This window comes from Magnolia sinica, chromosome 3 (assembly GCF_029962835.1).
Source record: "Magnolia sinica isolate HGM2019 chromosome 3, MsV1, whole genome shotgun sequence".
In the NCBI taxonomy this organism is placed as follows: domain Eukaryota; kingdom Viridiplantae; phylum Streptophyta; class Magnoliopsida; order Magnoliales; family Magnoliaceae; genus Magnolia; species Magnolia sinica.
Genome location: NC_080575.1, coordinates 37,218,822 through 37,238,708, shown reverse-complemented (window position 1 = coordinate 37,238,708; position 19,887 = coordinate 37,218,822). Strand labels below are relative to the sequence as shown.

Genomic DNA, 19,887 nt, shown 5'->3' with positions numbered 1-19,887 from the left:
GTATGCGGTGTGAATATAATGACCAAGCTGGAGTGTGAAGTCGGGATGATAGTACGTAGTATCATAGGCTATGGGGTCCATCACAAGGGACTTCTATCCAAACTAGTCCCATACCTAAATTTATGACTTCTATCCAAACTAGTCTCATACCTAAATTTGGATAGCCAGACTCAATATGATAAACTCCTGATCTCAGGTTAGTCTCACACCCCAACCAAAATCCTGGCTATAAGGTACATAACAATTAGTTGCGCACTACCAACCCGAGTGGATAGTGAATGAATGAATGAGTAAAATGCTGGGTATGCAACTCCTACCCAATAAGTCTACATATCAGTATTGTACATCTCTAGGATCATCACTGGGGTCTAATATACTCACTTCCAAAAAATTGGGCAAAGGCTACAGATAAAATCCGTAGCCATAGACCTATAGCTACAGTTTTAGTCTGTAGCACTACCGTAGTCGTAGGTGCCGTAACAATAGGTCTCGAACCTATGGCTACGGATTTAATCTGTAGCTATAGATTACAATAGCTACAGATATAATCCATAGCAATTATTTCTATAGCGAAAAGTTCATACAGCTATGGATATTATTTGTAGCTAAAAGTAGTGTTGGATCCGTAGTAATATGCTAAATTTAATAACGGCTACGGTTGTCAAATTACCAGCTACGGTCAATATCCATAACTATTTTCAACATTTAAAAAATTATTATAATCATTTGTTCATTCAATTACCACCTGCATAATCATTCATTCATTCAATTACAATAAATTATAATCATTCATTCATTCAATTACAATAAATTACAATCATTCATTCATTCAATTACAATCAATTACAATCCTTCATTCAATCAATTACAATTACAATAATGCTGAAAATACAAATCTTGGTGAGTCCGTGCACTCGCATATGGCTAGGTACGTCCTTCATCCTGGCCTTTGGCTTCATTAGAAAAATTTGCTCGACTTCACCCTAAAATTTTCATGATAAAGAATTGAAAGAGAAGATAGATTTTGACGGTATGGTATTTTTTTCACAAGTAAATAGGCCTTTTTCAGCCATCAGCCCATCACCTACCTGAAGAATCAGAAACCGATTGTTGTCCAAGTCCACTCCTTTTTCTTTCAATTTCTTAGTGACCTCTATAAAATTACTTCCAGGTCATTTATGTAGTACTTTGAAGAGTTGTCTCGAAATGTAACTCTAGTAATGATAAAGTCACTTCCTGCAACAGCTTCATATGTTCCATCATCCTACAAATAGTCATGGCATTCATAAATCGAAATAACCATTGGGGAAAAAAAAGACAGTGAAAGAAGTGCATCATGTATGACCATTTTTTTTCTTAATGAATTAATAAAAACTTAAAGAGGAATAAAATTGACACAAAAGGAATGGTCTCACTATATCAATTATCTCCTGAAAGGAAACAGAAACGCCCGCACTGTCCAAGTTTTGGTGATTGGTGATTGGTAGAACACAAAAGCTGTGACCTAAAGGAAAAAATAAAAAAGAAATACATATTTCAGCTTGAACCCTATGAGGAAACAAATGTTAATATTTTCATTCATGATTTTCATACCTTGTTCCATTGAAAAACTTCACCATCATCAAACTCGAGAGTTACAAGACCAATAGGATCAAGCTGGATTGAACGACCCCAAAATTTGCTTTTTAGATTACTGTCTCCCCAAAATTTTCATCCTCCACATTCACAGTGGCATGCAACAATCATTGGATGATGATTGACCTGTCTTAAAGTAAAATATCAAGTTACCTCCTTAACTCAAACCAAGTCAGCAATGTGAAGTCTTATCAGATTCTAAAACTCATCAAACCAGTCCATTCTATGGGTTTTTGAGCATTAGATAAACCAACAATGTCGACCCTGATTAGATTCCCACATATAAATGGAGCTTACCTGCTTTTGACCTCATTTCTCTATCATCCAAAGCTAACAATATCGTAATAACAAATGATTGAACCTGTGCATATTTCACCCATTTAACATTCATCAAGACAACAATTCTGCCCAATATCAACAAAACAATTAATGGTCTATTTAATTTTTTCAAAATAAAATACAAATGCACATGAACTGCCACATAGCCTTCCACATGAACTGTTTTAGTAAGGTCCCCTTCTGGATCGATCAGATGTCTTCCTTTCCTAGCCACATCTTCTGGCAGATGTCTACAACACCAACCTCACTGGCCATGACCATGCATCCACTATGTGTGATGTAAAAGCGACCAGGGCGTAATCCATTCCGGTCCAATGTCGCTCCAAGATAGCGGCCATCAGTAACTGCATTTATACAATAAATATAAGTTTAAAATATTCATGTCACATGCAGAATCATTAAAGCATGAAGCAATTCCAGCACAAACTTTACATGATATAAGTGCAGGTTCATCTCATTGCTCCACAAGAGCTAAAAAATATTCGTATAAGGCTTTTCTATCACGATCCATGTTTTTAACATTATGCCACACCTCAGGTATCATCATCATGATAGCTTTAAGCAGACTTCTGCTAGCATGAACCATAAGCTCCAAGACGCTATCAAATGTTCCTAAAATGATCACAGATCCAATTTAGAAAACTCCAAGCTTGAAATATGCAATTAAACATGAGTGCATTCATAATTAAATCTGTGTGCACATAGACACAATCACAAGCATGCACATGTATTTGTGCACGCACATAGAAGATGAGAGATAGAACTTAGCCTATGCCCACCAACACACATCTATTAAAAAATGCTTGGTAAGCATAAGGTCACCTGAATCTGAAGAGCTGGCATCAATGATGGGTAGAAGCTTCTTCATCTCATTCTTTGACAAGCCCAGTTCCTTGCATGTTAGAAGACCATCACCTGAAAAGTGTTTGTTGAAAACCGAGAATGGACTTGTAAGGAAATCAAATAACCACGGCATCAAGTCCAAGTTCCATTATATTTCCCTTCACAAAAATGAAAAATTGTCTGAGAAATTAAAAACAAGTTTGGACGGGTAAAAAGAAAAAAAACTGCAGAGTTATGATCCATTCGTAAGATGGCTGAAACCACTTTGATTAATAAAGTAACATACGCTTATTAAATGAAGAGAATATATTTTCAAACATGCAAAAATCAATGGAGTGGTATAGTAAGTCACTCTAAAAAAACCAATCAAACTTCAAATTAGTTAAACCATTTGAACACTTAAGTCTGTGCGCACAGATGCACTATTGAACTGACTTGCATCCACTCTCACCATCCTTTATCTATTTTCTCTCCTATGTATCCTAAATTTCCGCCTCTACCATCTTTTATCTATTTGTCTCCACATTCTACAGTATCCACTCTCACCAAATAGTCTCCTTCCTTCACATTGTTCCCCCAAAACAAAACCTTCCCTAACCTCCATGCATCGCAATCTCATGATTGGTCTTCAATTCTCAGTCAATGGATGTAGTCAGACAGTTTTTCTTCCTGTATTAGAGCTTTTTGAAGAATGTATAGGACGGTGACTCAGAAACAGCCTGAACTTATAAGCACCAGTTATCTATCACCCTTGTCGATGGGCAAACATTCATCATCTTCTCAACATTTTACCTAGAAACATCATAGCATGATGTGAGCCAAATCTCTTAGAAGCCATAGATACATGAATAATATATGGATTCTAAGGTATAAAACCCTCAAAGGAGATCTAAATAGCAAGGTTATGACAAGATCAAGCCAAACAGTCTTCTGTTTTATAATGATTTTCAACAGGTGCATTCATTTGAAGTCAACAAGCTGGCCTTAAAATCAGCACTTAGCCCCTTCAATTTCAAAGTGCATAATCAATTGCATACTAAGAAGGCATTCTATGTTGAACCTGCTGCTTCAATATTGCAGTCTTCATGTGGATGTGAAATAGATCACAGAGCATGTGCTCACTCTTAAACCTGAAATTTATGAAAATTTCTAGAGAGTCAGAGAAGATAAGAACAAAAAACAAGAACAAGAAGAAAACAAGATATGAGTTGTACAAGATTTAAAAAAAAGGCACTTGAGAAACATGAGACTACTGTGCCAATAATCAATAAGAAGAAGAAAACAGGTTCGAATTTGAACTTAATTGCAAAACAAAGAAGCTACTGTACAAACCAAGTCCTGAAACATATGCACAAGAAACATGGAAGCTAGTCCATGTGGAATCAATAGAAATAAAATCATAAATCAGTAAGGAAAAATATCAATCAAGTCACATACAGCATGATACTTCCACGCAGAATCAAAAGAAAATCACATACAAATCATATCTGATCCTTATATTTCATTTCTAAAATTCTCAAATCCCACAAAGACATATCTCAATTTTTAGATATTTCACGTGAAATTAACAGTGATGCAAATGAAAGAAGAAAAATCTTCATCAATCGATCCAAAAATTCTCAAATTCTATTCTAATTGATCGAACCAAAAAAGATGTGAATTACCTTAAACAGATGTAAAGATTACCTGAACATTGAATTTCTAGGGTTCTTTTTGTCACTGAAACAAGAATGTCTACCTAATATTTTCAGAAATCATCTGAAATATGTTGAAAAGCTCAAACCAGAAAAGGATAATGGCAATCTCAGTTACGGATGCATATGAACAAAATCGACAGCAATGTGATAAGAAGAAAACAGAGAAAGGAAGGAGATGGCACGAATTCTCAGTCATTGAACCAGAAATAGCATGTTCTCAGAAACAAGAAAGGCAGTTCAATACCTCATTAAAGGCAGCACCAATCATTTGAAGTCCAACAGGAAGGCCGTCGGGTCCACCTTCAATCAATCCACATGGCAGCTCCAATGCAGGCAGTCCAGCCAAGTTAACATTCACATGCACCAATAATAATATCACCTGGTTTTATTTTATTTTATTGACGAAATCATTAAGGAAAAAAAAAGCACAGAGGAAGGTGACCCTATTGTCACTCCACAGCGAACAAGAAACAAAACAAAACAAAAGAAAAACACACACAAAGCAATTGCATCCTGAACTGAAACACAACCAGCGGCCCAGAAATTCAGCCAATCACCCAAGATAGGCACTTTTTTCTACTTACAGCAGAAGCCACTAGCCAGTCACCCAAGGAAGTTTGCTGATATCAGAAGTCAACATAATAACCAACTATAAGCCACTAGCTAATGGAGTTCATTAGCAAACAAAGCATGAAGCAAAAAAGCATGGCCCACCCTTTGCCAATCTGCAACCCTCATTTCAAGACAGCTCTTCGGATTCTTTCGCGTGTCAAACACATAAATACACATAAATACAACTTGACCTGAAAAAGAAAGGACCAACTATTCAATGATGGTGAACTACAAAAAACAAAAGGATCACAAAACCCATGATGGATAATTAAAGGATTGTTGAATGAATTTTAGGGCCTGTTTGGATACCGCCAAATAAGTTACTTTTTTCTACTTATAGTAGTAGGTAAGTAACTTATTTGAGATAAGTAAGTTTAGTTTAAGATTAATTATAAGTAACTTTTTTACTTTACTTAAGATCAATTATATGTTTGCATAATCTGCCTATCCAATCGTGTTGTGAATTTGTGATTTTCTTGCTGAATGTGGACCTGTGCACTTTTTAGTCAACAGTCTATTTTGTAGGTCAATGATTGAATGACTACTACATTCCAACCCCTTTCCACATGGTAGCTCACTCAATTAGTGGAAGCTGAGTGATACAGGACAGATGAATTAAAGAAACACACTTCAAAACCTGATTTCAGGTTTCAAGTTTGAAGTTACATCAGGCTTGGAACCTCTAGTTGAGCCACAACTTTGATTTCAGGTTTCAAGTTTGAACTTCTTCCTATCTGTCCTGAATGAATGTATTTTTCTTTAGATCATGAATGACAATTCAATCCTGTATCGATGCCAATGGTCCATTGGCCTGACAGCACACCACTTATCTTCAGAATAAGAAGAGACCTTGCAGAAGATCTCTTCATAATTGTGTTGTGAATCTTACTCACATCATAAAATAATAGGAGAGTTTGATGTGCCGTACAAGTTGTTTTTTACCCGGATTTTCCTACTCTACCAAGGGTATCCACGTTTTTTCTCATGAATCAAAAGTACCCATTCTCTGAAATTTTCAAAAGGCACCTAATTCCCACACCCAAACACTCTCAGCAGCAACTTTACAAATGTGAAAAAAAAAAAACCATTGCAAACAGCTACTGTGGAGATCCCAAACTAAAATTGTAAAAAAGACCAACAAGGGATATTGAAAGCTGGATAAAAGAATGAACTCTTTCCAAGATGAGCTCTAAAAGAATGAACTCTTGACCAAAACAGGAAAAAAAAAAAAAAAACAAGAATAAAAGTCTCTATAGTCTGAAATTTTTTGCTTAAAAGAAACCAAGAATGAACTCTTGACCAAAACAGAAATGTCTTGTGAAGCATTTAATGATCACTTTAGCTCGCTATTTCCAATCTCTACTCAGAAAATTGGATGAGGCTTCAATTGACATTAAAAGCATGGGAAAAGCAATGTGCACTTGCACAACCTACTCAAAGAACACACGCAAATCACATACTGAAACATAGGTGATGTGCCACTCAACATCCATCAATAGCTTGTATTAAATCCTAACAGAAAAATGTTGAAATACAGTCCATGGTCCACAACGAAACAAACACATGAAGATAGACACTCACATGATTACATAAACAAACACATCAAAAAGGGGGCAGATACCTAAAACTATTTCATCAAGAAGCTATATAAAGACAGAGACAGAGAATTGCTTTTGATGTCATAGATTTTGAATCTTTGATTAACACTTCTCAACTAATAGATGTTTCCAGCTTGAATTTCACTAATGAAACCAAAGACTGCAGGTTGATTACACCAATTTCAGATAGAAGTATATATTTTTTATCTGCAAAACACCGCATCATAGCTTCTTTCTTCATATGTAGGAGATGAGAGCATGTCAGACATATTGTGTCAAGATATACAGACAAAGCCGGAGTATTTTACTCATCATTAGATGCGTCATAAGAAAGTTAGTGAATGAAAACTTACAATACTGCATTTAAAATTTTAAAAAAATAAAATTAAAAAGAGAGATATATATCAAATGCTAATAGGCAAGAGTAGCTAAAACTTACTTTGAGCTTATTTGTGTCAAGGCATTTATCAATACATCTAAAAGCAATTGTTCGCTGGTCCCAATATCCACCCTACTAAAATTTGATATGAAATATCAGCAAGAAATCTACATGGGCACTATGATCTCAGGTGGGCCATAGCAAGTCAATTTGGAGGTTTTAGGTATAATTATTTTAGGTACCATATGGAGGTCAATGTGGGCTACACACATTAAAAGAAAAGAAGCGAAAGCAAGTGGGTGCAATCTAGGCCATCCCTACACTAGCCGCAATGGCATTTCTGTTGAATGATTAATAACCAACCGAAGATCAGCCAGCTTACATCCTTCAAGACCAAAATTCCATAAGTGCACCTAAATGAATCATGAGTATAGAAGACCATGGTATATAACAAAATACATTTCATTGACCATGGTATAGAAGAACACATGGTATATAACAAAATACAAAAAAAAAAGTAAAGTAAATGCATACAACGGATGCATTGTGTTGTTCTGTTGATTCTGTGAAGAAGCTTACTAGATCTTGGTGATCTTAATTCCTTCTGGGAAAGATCCACCACTACACCAAATTTCAGTATATCAGAAGCACACTTAAAGGGTGAATGCAAATGTGGATGCACATTAAAAAGGTGAATAACCTATTATTTCGAAGGTCCAACACAAAGGCATTGACATTATCACTTCTTAAAGTTTCAATAGCTTCCTTGACAGCTCCTATAAGAAAATTCTCTTTCAGAACATATTACATGGAAATTGGCGCATCTAAATCTCATTTAAATCCACCCTATCTTGAGTATGCAGGTGGTAATACAAGTTTTAATAGGTAAAACAAAAACTAAAATGCAGCTAATTGACAATGGACTTTGTTACAACCTAGAATTAGAAATGAATGAAGTTAGCTTAAACATTTTCCCTTTGCCACGCCTCTACTGGTAACAGACACAGAAATCTATAAACAAAGCAAACCACATTTTAACTACCATTATATTTACTTATGAACCAAATGATACTCAAAGGAGAGCTTGACTTCTCTGAGTGGATACCCAAATGACGTAAGTTTGATATATCCAATTCTGGATTTGTCCTTCCCCGAACTCTAAACCTCACATAGCCTTGACTTCACTAGGTTCAAAGAAACTCTTTGTAATGACCCGAAAAATTTTGTGCCAAGACTCGAGTACTACCTCTATTTTCCTTAGAAGCTATTTGTGGGGTAATTAGCGCTAAACCCGATTGCTTGTGAAATTAGGATTAATCACTTTAAATTTGATCTGTAGGACTCAAAACCTATATAATAGTTAGTGCTATATTACTCTGAAATCTGGGATTCAACGCTAAATCCAGTTGCTCTTGGAAATTTTTAAGAGCTTTGGATCGGACCTTGACCGCGCGTCGAAAGTCCGATAGCGATGATCTTAGACAATTATGGTCACCATGTTGGGCTTGACCATCACCTCAAAAATCAAGTCCAGTTGATGTCCTGGGTCGATTTGATTGAGTCCAGAGTGAAGAGTGTGAGAATGGTGGGAAATTAAATGTGATTTTATGAAATCTGAGTCGTGTCGCTTGCGCGACGATTTTAAGCAATCTGACCGTTGGATTCTGACCCAATTTCAGCCTCGGATTAGGGAAGGTGGCCCAGGCATGTCTTTATGCTTGTGGACCTGATCGAGTTTTGGTGATCGTTGAATTGTGTGTGGTCCACCACGGCTGATCTGTAAAGCCGATCGATATGAAAACTCAGCCTGAACTAGATCCATGGTCAGTGAGCTTAAGTCCGACTGCACGTGGAAAAAGGACCACCAGAAGTGCTCTGTTGGATCGAGAGAGGCCTGATTTGGTTATAACCTAAGTATACCTTGGCCCTGGGCTATTTTCATCAATGTTAGGCCTATATATAGACCTTAAAACCCTCACTCTCTTTTCCATACGAATTTCCTAACCCTAGCTAAGAAAGAGAGAGGAAAAGAGAGAGAAAGTGAGAGAGAAGTTGGTGAATCATCTTCAGATTCTTTCCTATTACTTTACATCCTTAAACCATTACTTTTGAATCGTTATTCCGGCAATTCTAAGTTCCTTCTTGGGTAAGTTAACCTAACCCGAATCTGTTTTAGAGCTTAGAATAGTTTAAGTGTTGTTGTAGCTCATTTCTATTCTTGCTTTAGGTTATCTTGTCGCCGTTGACGAAGACATATCGTCTGAATCAGTTCGGTGTTCTTTTTCAGTTTAAGGTGCAGACTATATTCGTATAGGTTATGGTTTTTAAGGCTTTCAATGTTAGCTAATGGTTTATTCTTGTTATGGATGAAATTTCACATGTCAAATGCTATGTTTATCTTGCGTTCCTGATATGTATGTGTTATATTGAGATTCGTGTATTTTATGTGTATGTAGGAGTACCGTATACGTATAAAATATGAACATGTACTTGCCATGATTAACTGTCGTGTACCTATGCTAATTGTATGTGTGTCAACTCCTTGGCAAAAGAATTGTCCAAATGCGTGTATTTCAACATACGTCATGTATGTTGAACTATGTATTCTAAGTGTTTGTAGAAATGTCTGTATGGTCTAAAGGGTAGCATACTATCCTATTTGTGGGCATTGAGAAGCGATCCTCAACTCTCCTATTGGTGTGTATGATTACCCACATGCAGGTCACATTCCTTGTTATTTAGTTTCAAGTACTACTTATGTTTAAATCCATGTTAAGTTGATATTCTACAAATGCTCACATACTACATGATTTGAATTGTTGTTCCATTACTATTCTAAATTATTGATATGAATATCTATTGTAGCGGAATGTGTTTGGGATGAGGAAATAGTCCAGGAAATCGGTAATTAGCCTTAAGTTCGTGGCTGAGGTTGCTTTCGTCACGAAGGACGTGATTTGACGAACCCGAGTCGTATTAGAGTTATCGGCAGTGGTTTGGCCACACGAAGTGTTTGCGCACTCTATGCCGTTCAACCCAACGTGTGCTCGTGCTAGTCGAGTTCGTCAAGTAACCCAATTGTCCGATGTATGTTCACCATGTATGGACGCTATTGTTTGAATCTATGGTACCAAACTTACCGATGAAATCCCGTTAACCATTGTACCTTGATCCGCTAAGACTTATGAGCCGGACTGGTGGTATGGGACACCGTGGTCGAGCTGTCGGCCTATGCTGGGGTGACGAGCCTCCCTGTAGTGACCAGTGAGCAACCAAACTCGTGAGCCAATTATGGTGATATGGGACACTATATTCGTGCTGTCGGCCTACATTGATTGGTGAAAAGCCCTTTGTGGTGACCTCGAGCATACCTGAATACTGCATTGAGGTGACGAGCCTTATTGTAGTAACGAAGGTATGATAGGCGTGCATTGATTGGTGACGAGCCCTTTGCAGCGACCTAAAACCATATGATCGTCTGAGATTGTCTAGGACTGACGACCTTAGAATGGATCACTATTTGGAAATTGATATGAGGAAGGTACCTTAGCTTCCCAATCCTGCTGTATGAAAATGACTAATAACAACTTGGTAATCATGTTCATGTACCGCATTGCATGTGCCTGGAAGAGGTGGAGCACTTGAGGTGATGTCATGAATAACGTAAGATGAAGACGCCGAGGGTATACAAGCGAGGGCATACATCATTCTACATACATCCTTTCACTAACAAGAGTAATTACGACATGTTTGATTGTTCTGCTTTATCATTACTGCTTGATTGAATTGATAACATATTAACCTTTGCTTTATTATTCCACTGAGTTGATCACTCACTCCCACGTTCTGGGGTGGTGTTTAAACACGCACCAGACTCTGTCTTAGATGCAGATATTGATACGACCCTTGAGGCAGAGCAGGAGTTCGAGCATGATGAGGCTGCATTTTCTTTTATGCAGTTTTCAGGCAGGTTCTTGTGAGCCATGTCCTGATGCGCGGGGATTCTGGATTTTCTTCTGGGAATAGATAATGTCTTTTAATACTTGTATTTTTGATAGTAACACTTGTAATATGACCTGGTATGTATGTGTATTTCAGGGACTTACACGTGTACACTTATGTTTCTTTAAGTCTTCCGCTTACGTCTTTCATTTATTCTTGAATTATGTTTACAGTTTGGCTTAATCTATCCCATGTTTTATGTACTCATACAAACAACATATATCCATCATTAAATATGTTGCATAAATGATGTTTTGAAACTCGGGAGCTGAGTTATGCTCGACCCCCAAATTTCAGGGCGTTACACTCTCTCTGTTGATGGCTCGGCCAATGAGTGGATCAAACTGGTTTTTAGGGTAAGGCATGTTGATGTTGAGGCCCACCTGATGAATAGCCTAGTTATGCACAAATCTACCGCAAAGATAACCCTCAACCTTATGTGAGAAAATATGCATAACATTTCTCCTTCAAATCATTATGTTCACAACTATAATAGTAGAGTCACTTTAAGGCTAACTTTGACATTGGTAAGCTTTAAGAAACAAATTATTTGGCAGCAAGACATATGCCTCTTACAAAACATGTGCCCTTCTAAAGGAAAATGTTGCATGCCTATTGGTAATTCTAGATCTTCCTATAAGAAAAGAATTTAGGAAACAATTTACTGAAAAATGAACTTTCATTCCATTCTAGACTCAAGAAATTGCCACTTCTGGCATGGCAATACTAGAGAAATGAAACGGTAGAAACATATAAAATAGAAATGAACACAATTCATCTTTATAGGGAAAATATACTTCATAGTCAAATAAATGAATAAAGTAGCAGAATTCTTGCTAATTGTAACAAAGCAATAGAGAAATGCAACCCATTTGTAAAACAAAATTAAAGATTCCCAAGTCTGGAAACTTGGGTCGTCACTATTTGGACTCCCAAGCACACCAAAACCATCTTTTTATGACATTCAAGTGAAGAAAAGTATAGAAAATTCACAGAATTAGAATCAGAACAACTCATGTTGCAAAAAACTGATAGAGTACCTAGAGGTAAACATTATTATCCAAAGACAGATGCAAAAGCTTTGAATAGGCATCCACAAACAAACATATTGAAGAGAACTAACACTCCTTTAAGTCAAGAAATTCCCACAATTCCATAATTCATGCATGCACCAAAATCATGAAATTTTCAGATACTTTGCACCAATTTAAACTGATTAATCATGAAAACTCATAATATTTGGTGCCACCAAAACCCAAGGTAAGCAACAGAATGCACAAGCAGATTAGCAACAAATGTATTGCTCCATACCAGAAAATTTATTTCCATACAAAATTTCCGACGAGCTATGGCATGTTTAAACCCGTTAGTAGGTAAGTAGGTAGCTAGCTAGATGTAGATGGATAGATATAAAGAGAGAGAGAGAGAGAGAGAGAGAGAGAGAGAGAGATGAAATTCACACCATTTTTAGTGCCTCTCTGATAACTCCACTCAAGATGTTGCGATAATATAGGCCTTGGCATGTATCAGGAAGCTCAACAAAGTCTACCAGAGGGTTGTCCTCCAAAACAAGACTGCAACTTGTTCCATCAGCATCCCAAATCATTACCCCTAAGAACATTTTGAAACCAACATGTTCAAAAGCATCAAAAGGCCCTTTCATCCTTGGAAGTGAAAAGGAAATTATGATCCAACAACAAACTACATTTAGATAAAAGATAGAGAAAAATAAACAAAAATGAACTACAATTTTGTAGCAATGCCATCATTCCGCTATGCACCAAGAGATAATAGAATTAGAATGGGATTGTCAAAAGGATGATTTTTCTATGGAGTTAAGCCAAGTAAACAAATCGAAATTTTTTTAATTCGAAAACAAATACAATGACCTAGTTTCTGGAATACAGCCTGCACGTCCAGATTCTTAAAACAGGAAAACAACATAGGTAAATCTAATTGTTCCTTACCTAAATAGTTTTCTTTTTTAATGGCATGCTTATCCAAATATATTACAATTGATTTCTATTTAATTAACTTGATTTAACTATTTACAAATTTTGTGTGGGTCATTGCATCTGCATCAACTTGGAATTAGGCTGCCTGAATACTACTTGGGATTGACATTTTGACAAGCATCTGGCATGCAAACGGAGGGAAGTTGTTGATATTTTTTTTCCTTGCAAAGAAATTCAAAACAAAAATAGATCTATCATCACACACCTGAGCAAAGAAGAAATTACAATCAGATAATTGTTAAATGCCTGAAACTTTTAACCAGTTGGGACTCCTTGGAGGATCAAGTAGACACAAACAGGGGTGGTGGCTGCGGCTGGTGGATGAGTCGGGGCAGTGACGAGGGTTGGATGAAAGGGGTTTCGAAAACCCTAGCACAGGATGTGCTCACAGATCAATGGTGAGTTTGCAATGAAAGGGGGTTTTGAAAACCCTAGCGAGAGAGATAGAGAGGTTGGGAAACAGAGAGAGGGAAATGGGGCTAAGAGACAGAGAGAGGGTGAGGGAGCACAGGAGATCGAGACAGGGTGAGGGAAAGGGAGAGGCTGAGAGAGAGAGAGAGAGAGAGAGAGGGCGAGGGAGGGTGAGTGCGTGGGCGAGAGAGAGAGGAGTGGGCGAGGGAAGGTGAGTGCGAGGGTGAGAAAGAGAGAGAGAGAGGGGTTTTAGTTTTGGAAAATCGGGTGCATGCGGGAGAGGAGCGCGGGCAGGATTGAGTTTTCGGGGTGACAGACATCACCATCTTGATTTATTTTAGGACTTGTGGGGCCCACCATTGTGTATGTTAATTATCCACTCTGTCCATTAATTTTAACGGCTCATTTTTAGGGTTGATCCAAAAAATGAGTCAGATCTAAGTTGTAGGTGGACCACACCACATACTAACGTTATAAATTTATTTTTCATTATTTCTTATGGTGTGGTCCACTTAGACTTTTAATCTTTCTACTTTTTGGGCTTATGCACTGAAATAATATTTTAAAAATTATGGACGGCTTAGATAAAACACATATATTGAAATGACCCCCATGAAGCCCCTTAAGTATCCTCAGTCTCTAATAAGGTCAGATGGGGAGGTATGTTTTAGCTACAGATAAAGTAGGTTTTAGCTACGGATTAAATACATAGTAATATAGCTACAGTTTACATTCGTAGCTAAAAGTCTACATAGTCCGTAGCCTTTGCTCATTTTTTTGGTAGTGACTCTACACGTGATCACCGCCCACTGGACGCCAACCATGCAAATGGAAGAAACCTCACTATCTGCCTGGCCAATAATCAATTAATATCTACCTGGCGTGTCGATAGCGGACCCATTTACGAGCTGGTCAAATCAGCCTAGCTATACCCCTACCCGAGGCGAGTAAGGCCACACCCCCTTCCAACCGACCACGACATAGTGGGAGATGTAGCCTACTGGTATTCGCCACTCAGATGCTCATGTATCCACTTGGTTTAGACATTGGAGTGTCACCTAGCCACAGAGGTTTAGGGACTTTCAACCAGGGACATCTATGGCACCCCATATAGGAAAAGATTTCCGGTGTCCTATTTGGCCATCCACGATATGCCTATGGAGCCTACGACCCTAATGTCGCTAGGGCATACAATAGTCATATCCCAAAATGTGAGATGCATGAGTCACACAGTCCAATCATGCATCAATCCTGCGCATACCATTTGCTCGTGTGGGACAAGTCCGCCTATCAGGGAGTCCCATAAACAACCTGCCCTACGACATATGCAATAGTGATCAACATTTCATAACAAACATGCAGATGATGCATATGAGCATGTATCATGTTGCTATGCTGTCACATACTCATAATCGGTATGATAACCAGCATCAACAATCGGCCTAATAAAGGGCCTAAGGGAAGGTCACAATGTGGACATTTAACCATCATTGCCCATCAATGTGGACATTTAACCTACATTGCTCCTAAGGTGTGACCTTCATAAGGCCAAACATATAGTGAGCACATGGCCTAACACAAGGGCCTAATACACATCACTATGGGCCTCGCTCATGAGACACATACACATCGTAATGGGCCTTATCAAATGGGCCATATATACATCACATTAGGCTTCACCCAATGGGCCTCATATTCATCAAATGGGCCACAATATATGGTCCATCATATACATCAAACGGGCCACATCTCATGGTACCCATACACATCACAATGAGCCCCATTACTCGAGCCTAACATACATCACAATGAGCCCCATTACTCGGGCCTAACATACATTATAATGGGCCCCATTACTTGGGCCACAACGGGCCCCGCATACGGCCATAATGGGCTTCACATACAGCCACAATGGCCTCACATACATCAAGTGGGCCCTGCATATAACAGGTGGGCCTGCACGAGTCAGATGGACCCCACCAGATGGACAACATGGATATACAATGCATACATCACAATGGGCTGCCTGCCCTGGATGGCGTGGATAAAATACATTATGGTAGACCGCAGCCCATGAATGACATTCATACAAAACATACCTCAGGTGGGTCCCATCCCAACTAGATGGTGCATACACCACGGTAGGGCCCACCGTCCTATGGACGGTGTAGATAAAACACATGCATCATTGTGGGACCCACCGTCCACGTACTGGACAGTGGACGGTGTGGGTCAGAGCATTCAACACAGTGGGTCACACTGTCCCACATACAGGGACGGTGTAGATAAAACACATACATTAGGACCCCACCATCCACGTACCAGACGGTGGAACACAACACATGTCGTGTGGGACCCACGAAACTTGCTAACGAATACAACAATTGGGAGGGCTGCTAGCCCACCGTCCAGATAATATAATATAATATAATATAATATAATATATTATATTATATATATACCAGCTCCAGCGTAGTGTGTGTGTGTGTGTATGTATATATATTATATACCAACTGCAGCGTCCAGGCCCTGGACGGCCTGGATACGAGACACACATTAAGGTGGGGTCCGTACGTCCTACCTGATGGACGGGGTGGATAAACATAGACCCATAGAACTTTTGTAATCCCAAACGAATTTCAATGGTAGATGTTCATTCTCCACTAATTTGCATTGTGGCCCACCTGATAGGTTGATCAGTCCTATTTTTGGTCTCAAGACTTAAAACAAACTCAAGAAGTGGATGGACAGTTGGGATATAACATATATCTCATGATGGGCCACAAAACCATTGACATCCATACTCATGGATGATTGGATATAGCACGTGCCTCATAGTGAGGCTCCAGAACTTGCTGACGGTAATCTAACAGTTATATTGCTGCTAGACGGTGGGGATTTATACGGATGAAAAATATACATTTGTGGGTCCACACGTGTGGGACCCACCAGCTAAGGACAAAGCTGATATTTGCATTTTCTTGATCATCTAGGCTTACGGACAACCTGGATGAGGCATTGCATCAAGGTAGCCTCCACCGTCCAGTATCTGGACGGTGGAGATCCAATCCATATGTCATGGTGAGGTCCATAGTTTGTACAGCGTGACTCTAGTGGGCCACACCCTTCATGAGAGAGAGAGAGAGACGGTGAGATAGAGGGACCCTACCATTATGGGCCCCTCTTTGCTTACAACCACATACATGAAAATGGGTCTCATCACAAATGGGCCTTACATCAAATATCAAGATCTAAGGCTATGAACACCCACTGATTTCGCTTCTTCTAGGCTCCATGGACTCCTTAGATCCCAAGCTTTCCATTTGATGGTGGAAGATTAAGATTGAAGGGTGGAGATAGGAGATAGGGTGGTAAGAAGTGGACCACACTATAGCTTCTCCATGGGAAGCTTGGACGTTTGGTTCTCTCTCTCTCTTAGGTTGCTTGAGAAAATGGTTTGAGAGAGAGAGAGAGATGATGTAAGAGTAAGAGGGATGGATGTGATGGGTGAGTGATGGGTGTGAGTGATGAGTGTACGTGACTAGGTATGGGTTGTTTTGACTTTGGGTGAGAGAGGGTGGGTGTTGTACTTGATTAATTGATGGGATTGATTTGACATTTGGTAGAGATTCTCTTGCACAATATTTTTCTCGAAATGAACACGCGCCCACAACTCCTGGCCTGAGTATTGTATCGGCGGGTGAAATGCGGCGTTGTAACCTCGGCAATGGCCCAGTCGCTAGGGTACAAGTTTCGAGTCGAGCTGACTCAGATCTTTGGGATGCGACTTAGGATCGTGCGTAAACACCAATTACAGGTCGCGTTTTGCCAAAATTCGACTAGGAGGATCACAGGAGTGTATGGAACAATACAGACTAGGATACGGGCCTTACATCCATCTTCCATGAAAGAATCATTCAATTTAATGTCTTAAGAATCATTTTCTTCCTCTAACTATTTTCCTGTGTTGAAAAAGATATTCAACTCCAATGTTATATTCCCGAAAGACATATTCATGACTCCATTCCTGCAATTAATGATCGCATTTGATGTGGTAAGGAATGGACGACCAAGGATGATGGGAATTTGAGTGCTCATGTCCATGATGGGTTGAGTATCCAAGATGATAAAATCTATCAGATAGTATAATTTGTCAACCTCGACCAACACATCCTCGATTATCCCTCTCAGTACATGGACTAAATGATCGGTAAGTTGTAACGTGGTCTGGGTGGATTTTAATTCACCTAGACCTAGCTGCTCGTAAACTGAGTACGAGATCAGATTCATGCTCACTCCTAAGTCAAGAAGTACATGCTTAATTCGGTAGTTCCCAATTACACAAGCGATGGTTAGGCTATCGGGATCTTTGTACTTTTGTGGCACATCTTGCTTTAGGATGGCACTCAATTTTTCTATCAAAAAGTTTTTCTTTTTGATACTTTGCTGCCCCTTAGTCGTGCACAAGTCTTTCAAAAATTTAACATATGAAGGTATTTGTTTAACCATATCCAGTAAAGGAATATTGACCTTCACTTATTTCAACACCTCTGTCCTGAGAGTTAGAGAGAGGTTTTGATGCTATCAACTATTGAGGAAATGGGGCAATCGACTTGCCTTGAAGTTCCAGTTCTAATTCTTATGGGGCAATGCTAGGTCTATCATTGTTGTCCTCTTCTGAGTCTTTAGGCATTTCAGCCCTAACTGGAATGGTTTTGTCAATGGTCTTCCAACTCCTAAGAGTGGTGATAGATTTATCTTGCTCCCTGAGAGTGGTGATAGATTTAGCTTGCTCCATTTGATTTAAAGAACTCGGGTCGCTAACTTCGTATTGTGGTTTTGGATTGGGAAGAGGTTGAGCTGGAAGGCTTCCCTTATTCCTAATCGTAATCCTTGTGTCAAGCCCTTGTATGGCCTTTGTAAGGTCTTGGAAGGCTTGTAGCATCCCCTGATTGAATAGCTCTTGATTTTGAAGATGTTTTAGCACCGGATCCTCTTGAGGTTTCCCTTAATTTTGAATTTAATTAAAGAAACCTTGAGGGGTAGAAGTTTGTCCATTCCTCCAACTGAAGTTTGGATGATTTCTCCAACTCAGATTGTAGGTATTGGAGGTAGGTCCATTGAAAGTAGGTATTGTTGGACAATTTTTAGTTGTGTGAACGTTGCAAGCACAAATACCGCAAACAGTTTCCTTAACCTTATCCTTCTTTAGTTCCATGGTTCTAAATTTCCTTTTGAGATTAGACACTTTAGTATTGATATCATTATCCTCTTTCAGAAGGTATAATCCGTCCCTCTCCTTTTATTAAGTAGGCCTAGAAGTGGTGCTTGATTTTGGAGAAGTGTCCCATGATTGTGAGTTTTCAACAACTCTGTCCAAGTAGTCCCACACATCATCGACATTTTTATTCATGAATTCCCCATTGCACATTATCTCGACCAATTGGCTCACGGAAGATGTCAGACCATCATAGAAAAAGTGTGTAATGTGACACATTTCAAAACCGTGTTGTGGGCATGAACTGACAAGATCCTTGAACCGCTCCCAACACTGGAGGAATGTTTCATCCTCCTTTTGGGCGAAGTTCATGATTAACTTTCTAAGGGTGTTCGTTTTGTGATGTAGAAAAAATTTCTTTATGAACTCCTTTATCATGCCATTCCATGTGCCAATAGATTGGGGATGTAGTGAATGCAACCACATCTTAGCTTTCTCTTTTAAAGAAAAGGGAAAGAGATTTAGTCTGACCGTGTCCTCAGACGCGTTAGGAAAATATAAAGTGACTATAATCTCGTCAAACTCTTTCAATGTAGATATGAACTTTCAAATTTTTATCCATGGAAGTTTGGAAGGAGTTGAATCACACACCATATGTTCCATATTTTCTGAAAAAACTATACATGAGGGCGTGCTCATCCTCATCAGTTTTAAATAGTCTCTTAAAGTACTAAGCGGGGGTACTTGATGCACCTCATTCTCATCCTGGACTTCCTCAACCCGAGGTTGAGGTTCTCTTCCCCATTGATTGACCAGTTGATTGGCAGCCATCACTTCAATTGACTCCAAGGATCTCAAGTGGTGTCTAATCCTGTGATGGATAAATAACCCCTCAACCAATCCTCCTTTACTCAAAACATGTCACGGACCCACTTGGGCATGAAACACTCTCAACCCTCAATTTCAGATTCCAACCTAAACCTAAAAGAAAGAGGGGAAATAGAAAGAGAGAGGGAATTAGAAAGAAGTTACCAAATTAGAAGTTCCTAAATTAAGATCGTGCAGAACAAAACAAAATAAATCAATCTATAAAAATAGAAATTCTAAACTTAGAAAGTTTCTAAAAACAACAATAGAT

General features: G+C 38.8%; 1 protein-coding gene and 1 non-coding gene across 2 annotated transcripts; one reads left to right on the top strand and one right to left on the bottom strand.

Annotated features, from left to right (window-relative positions):
- Positions 1-1,990: 1,990 nt before the first annotated feature.
- Positions 1,991-3,066, bottom strand: LOC131241517 (glutamate synthase [NADH], amyloplastic-like). Its single transcript, XM_058240287.1, has 3 exons — positions 2,797-3,066; positions 2,507-2,586; positions 1,991-2,318 (listed from the first exon to the last, which is right to left on the bottom strand). Exons 1-3 carry the CDS (start codon positions 2,948-2,950, stop codon positions 2,205-2,207), a joined length of 348 nt encoding a protein of 115 aa, XP_058096270.1. The 5' UTR covers positions 2,951-3,066; the 3' UTR covers positions 1,991-2,204.
- A 15,966-nt stretch (positions 3,067-19,032) lies between these two features.
- On the top strand, positions 19,033-19,139 carry LOC131241813 (small nucleolar RNA R71). Its single transcript, XR_009169383.1, has one exon. It is a non-coding gene; the product is annotated as a small nucleolar RNA R71 (small nucleolar RNA).
- Positions 19,140-19,887: the final 748 nt, after the last annotated feature.

Bases quoted from the DNA above. Each gene is read 5' to 3' on its own strand.
- LOC131241517 (XM_058240287.1), bottom strand. From the start codon at position 2,950: ATGCCGTGGTTATTTGATTTCCTTACAAGTCCATTCTCGGTTTTCAAC. The intron at 2,587-2,796 runs GTGACCTTATGC...TGATCATTTTAG, and splicing joins TGCCAGCTCTTCAGATTCAG to GAACATTTGATAGCGTCTTG. The intron at 2,319-2,506 runs GTGTGGCATAAT...GTATAAATGCAG, and splicing joins TCATGATGATGATACCTGAG to TTACTGATGGCCGCTATCTT.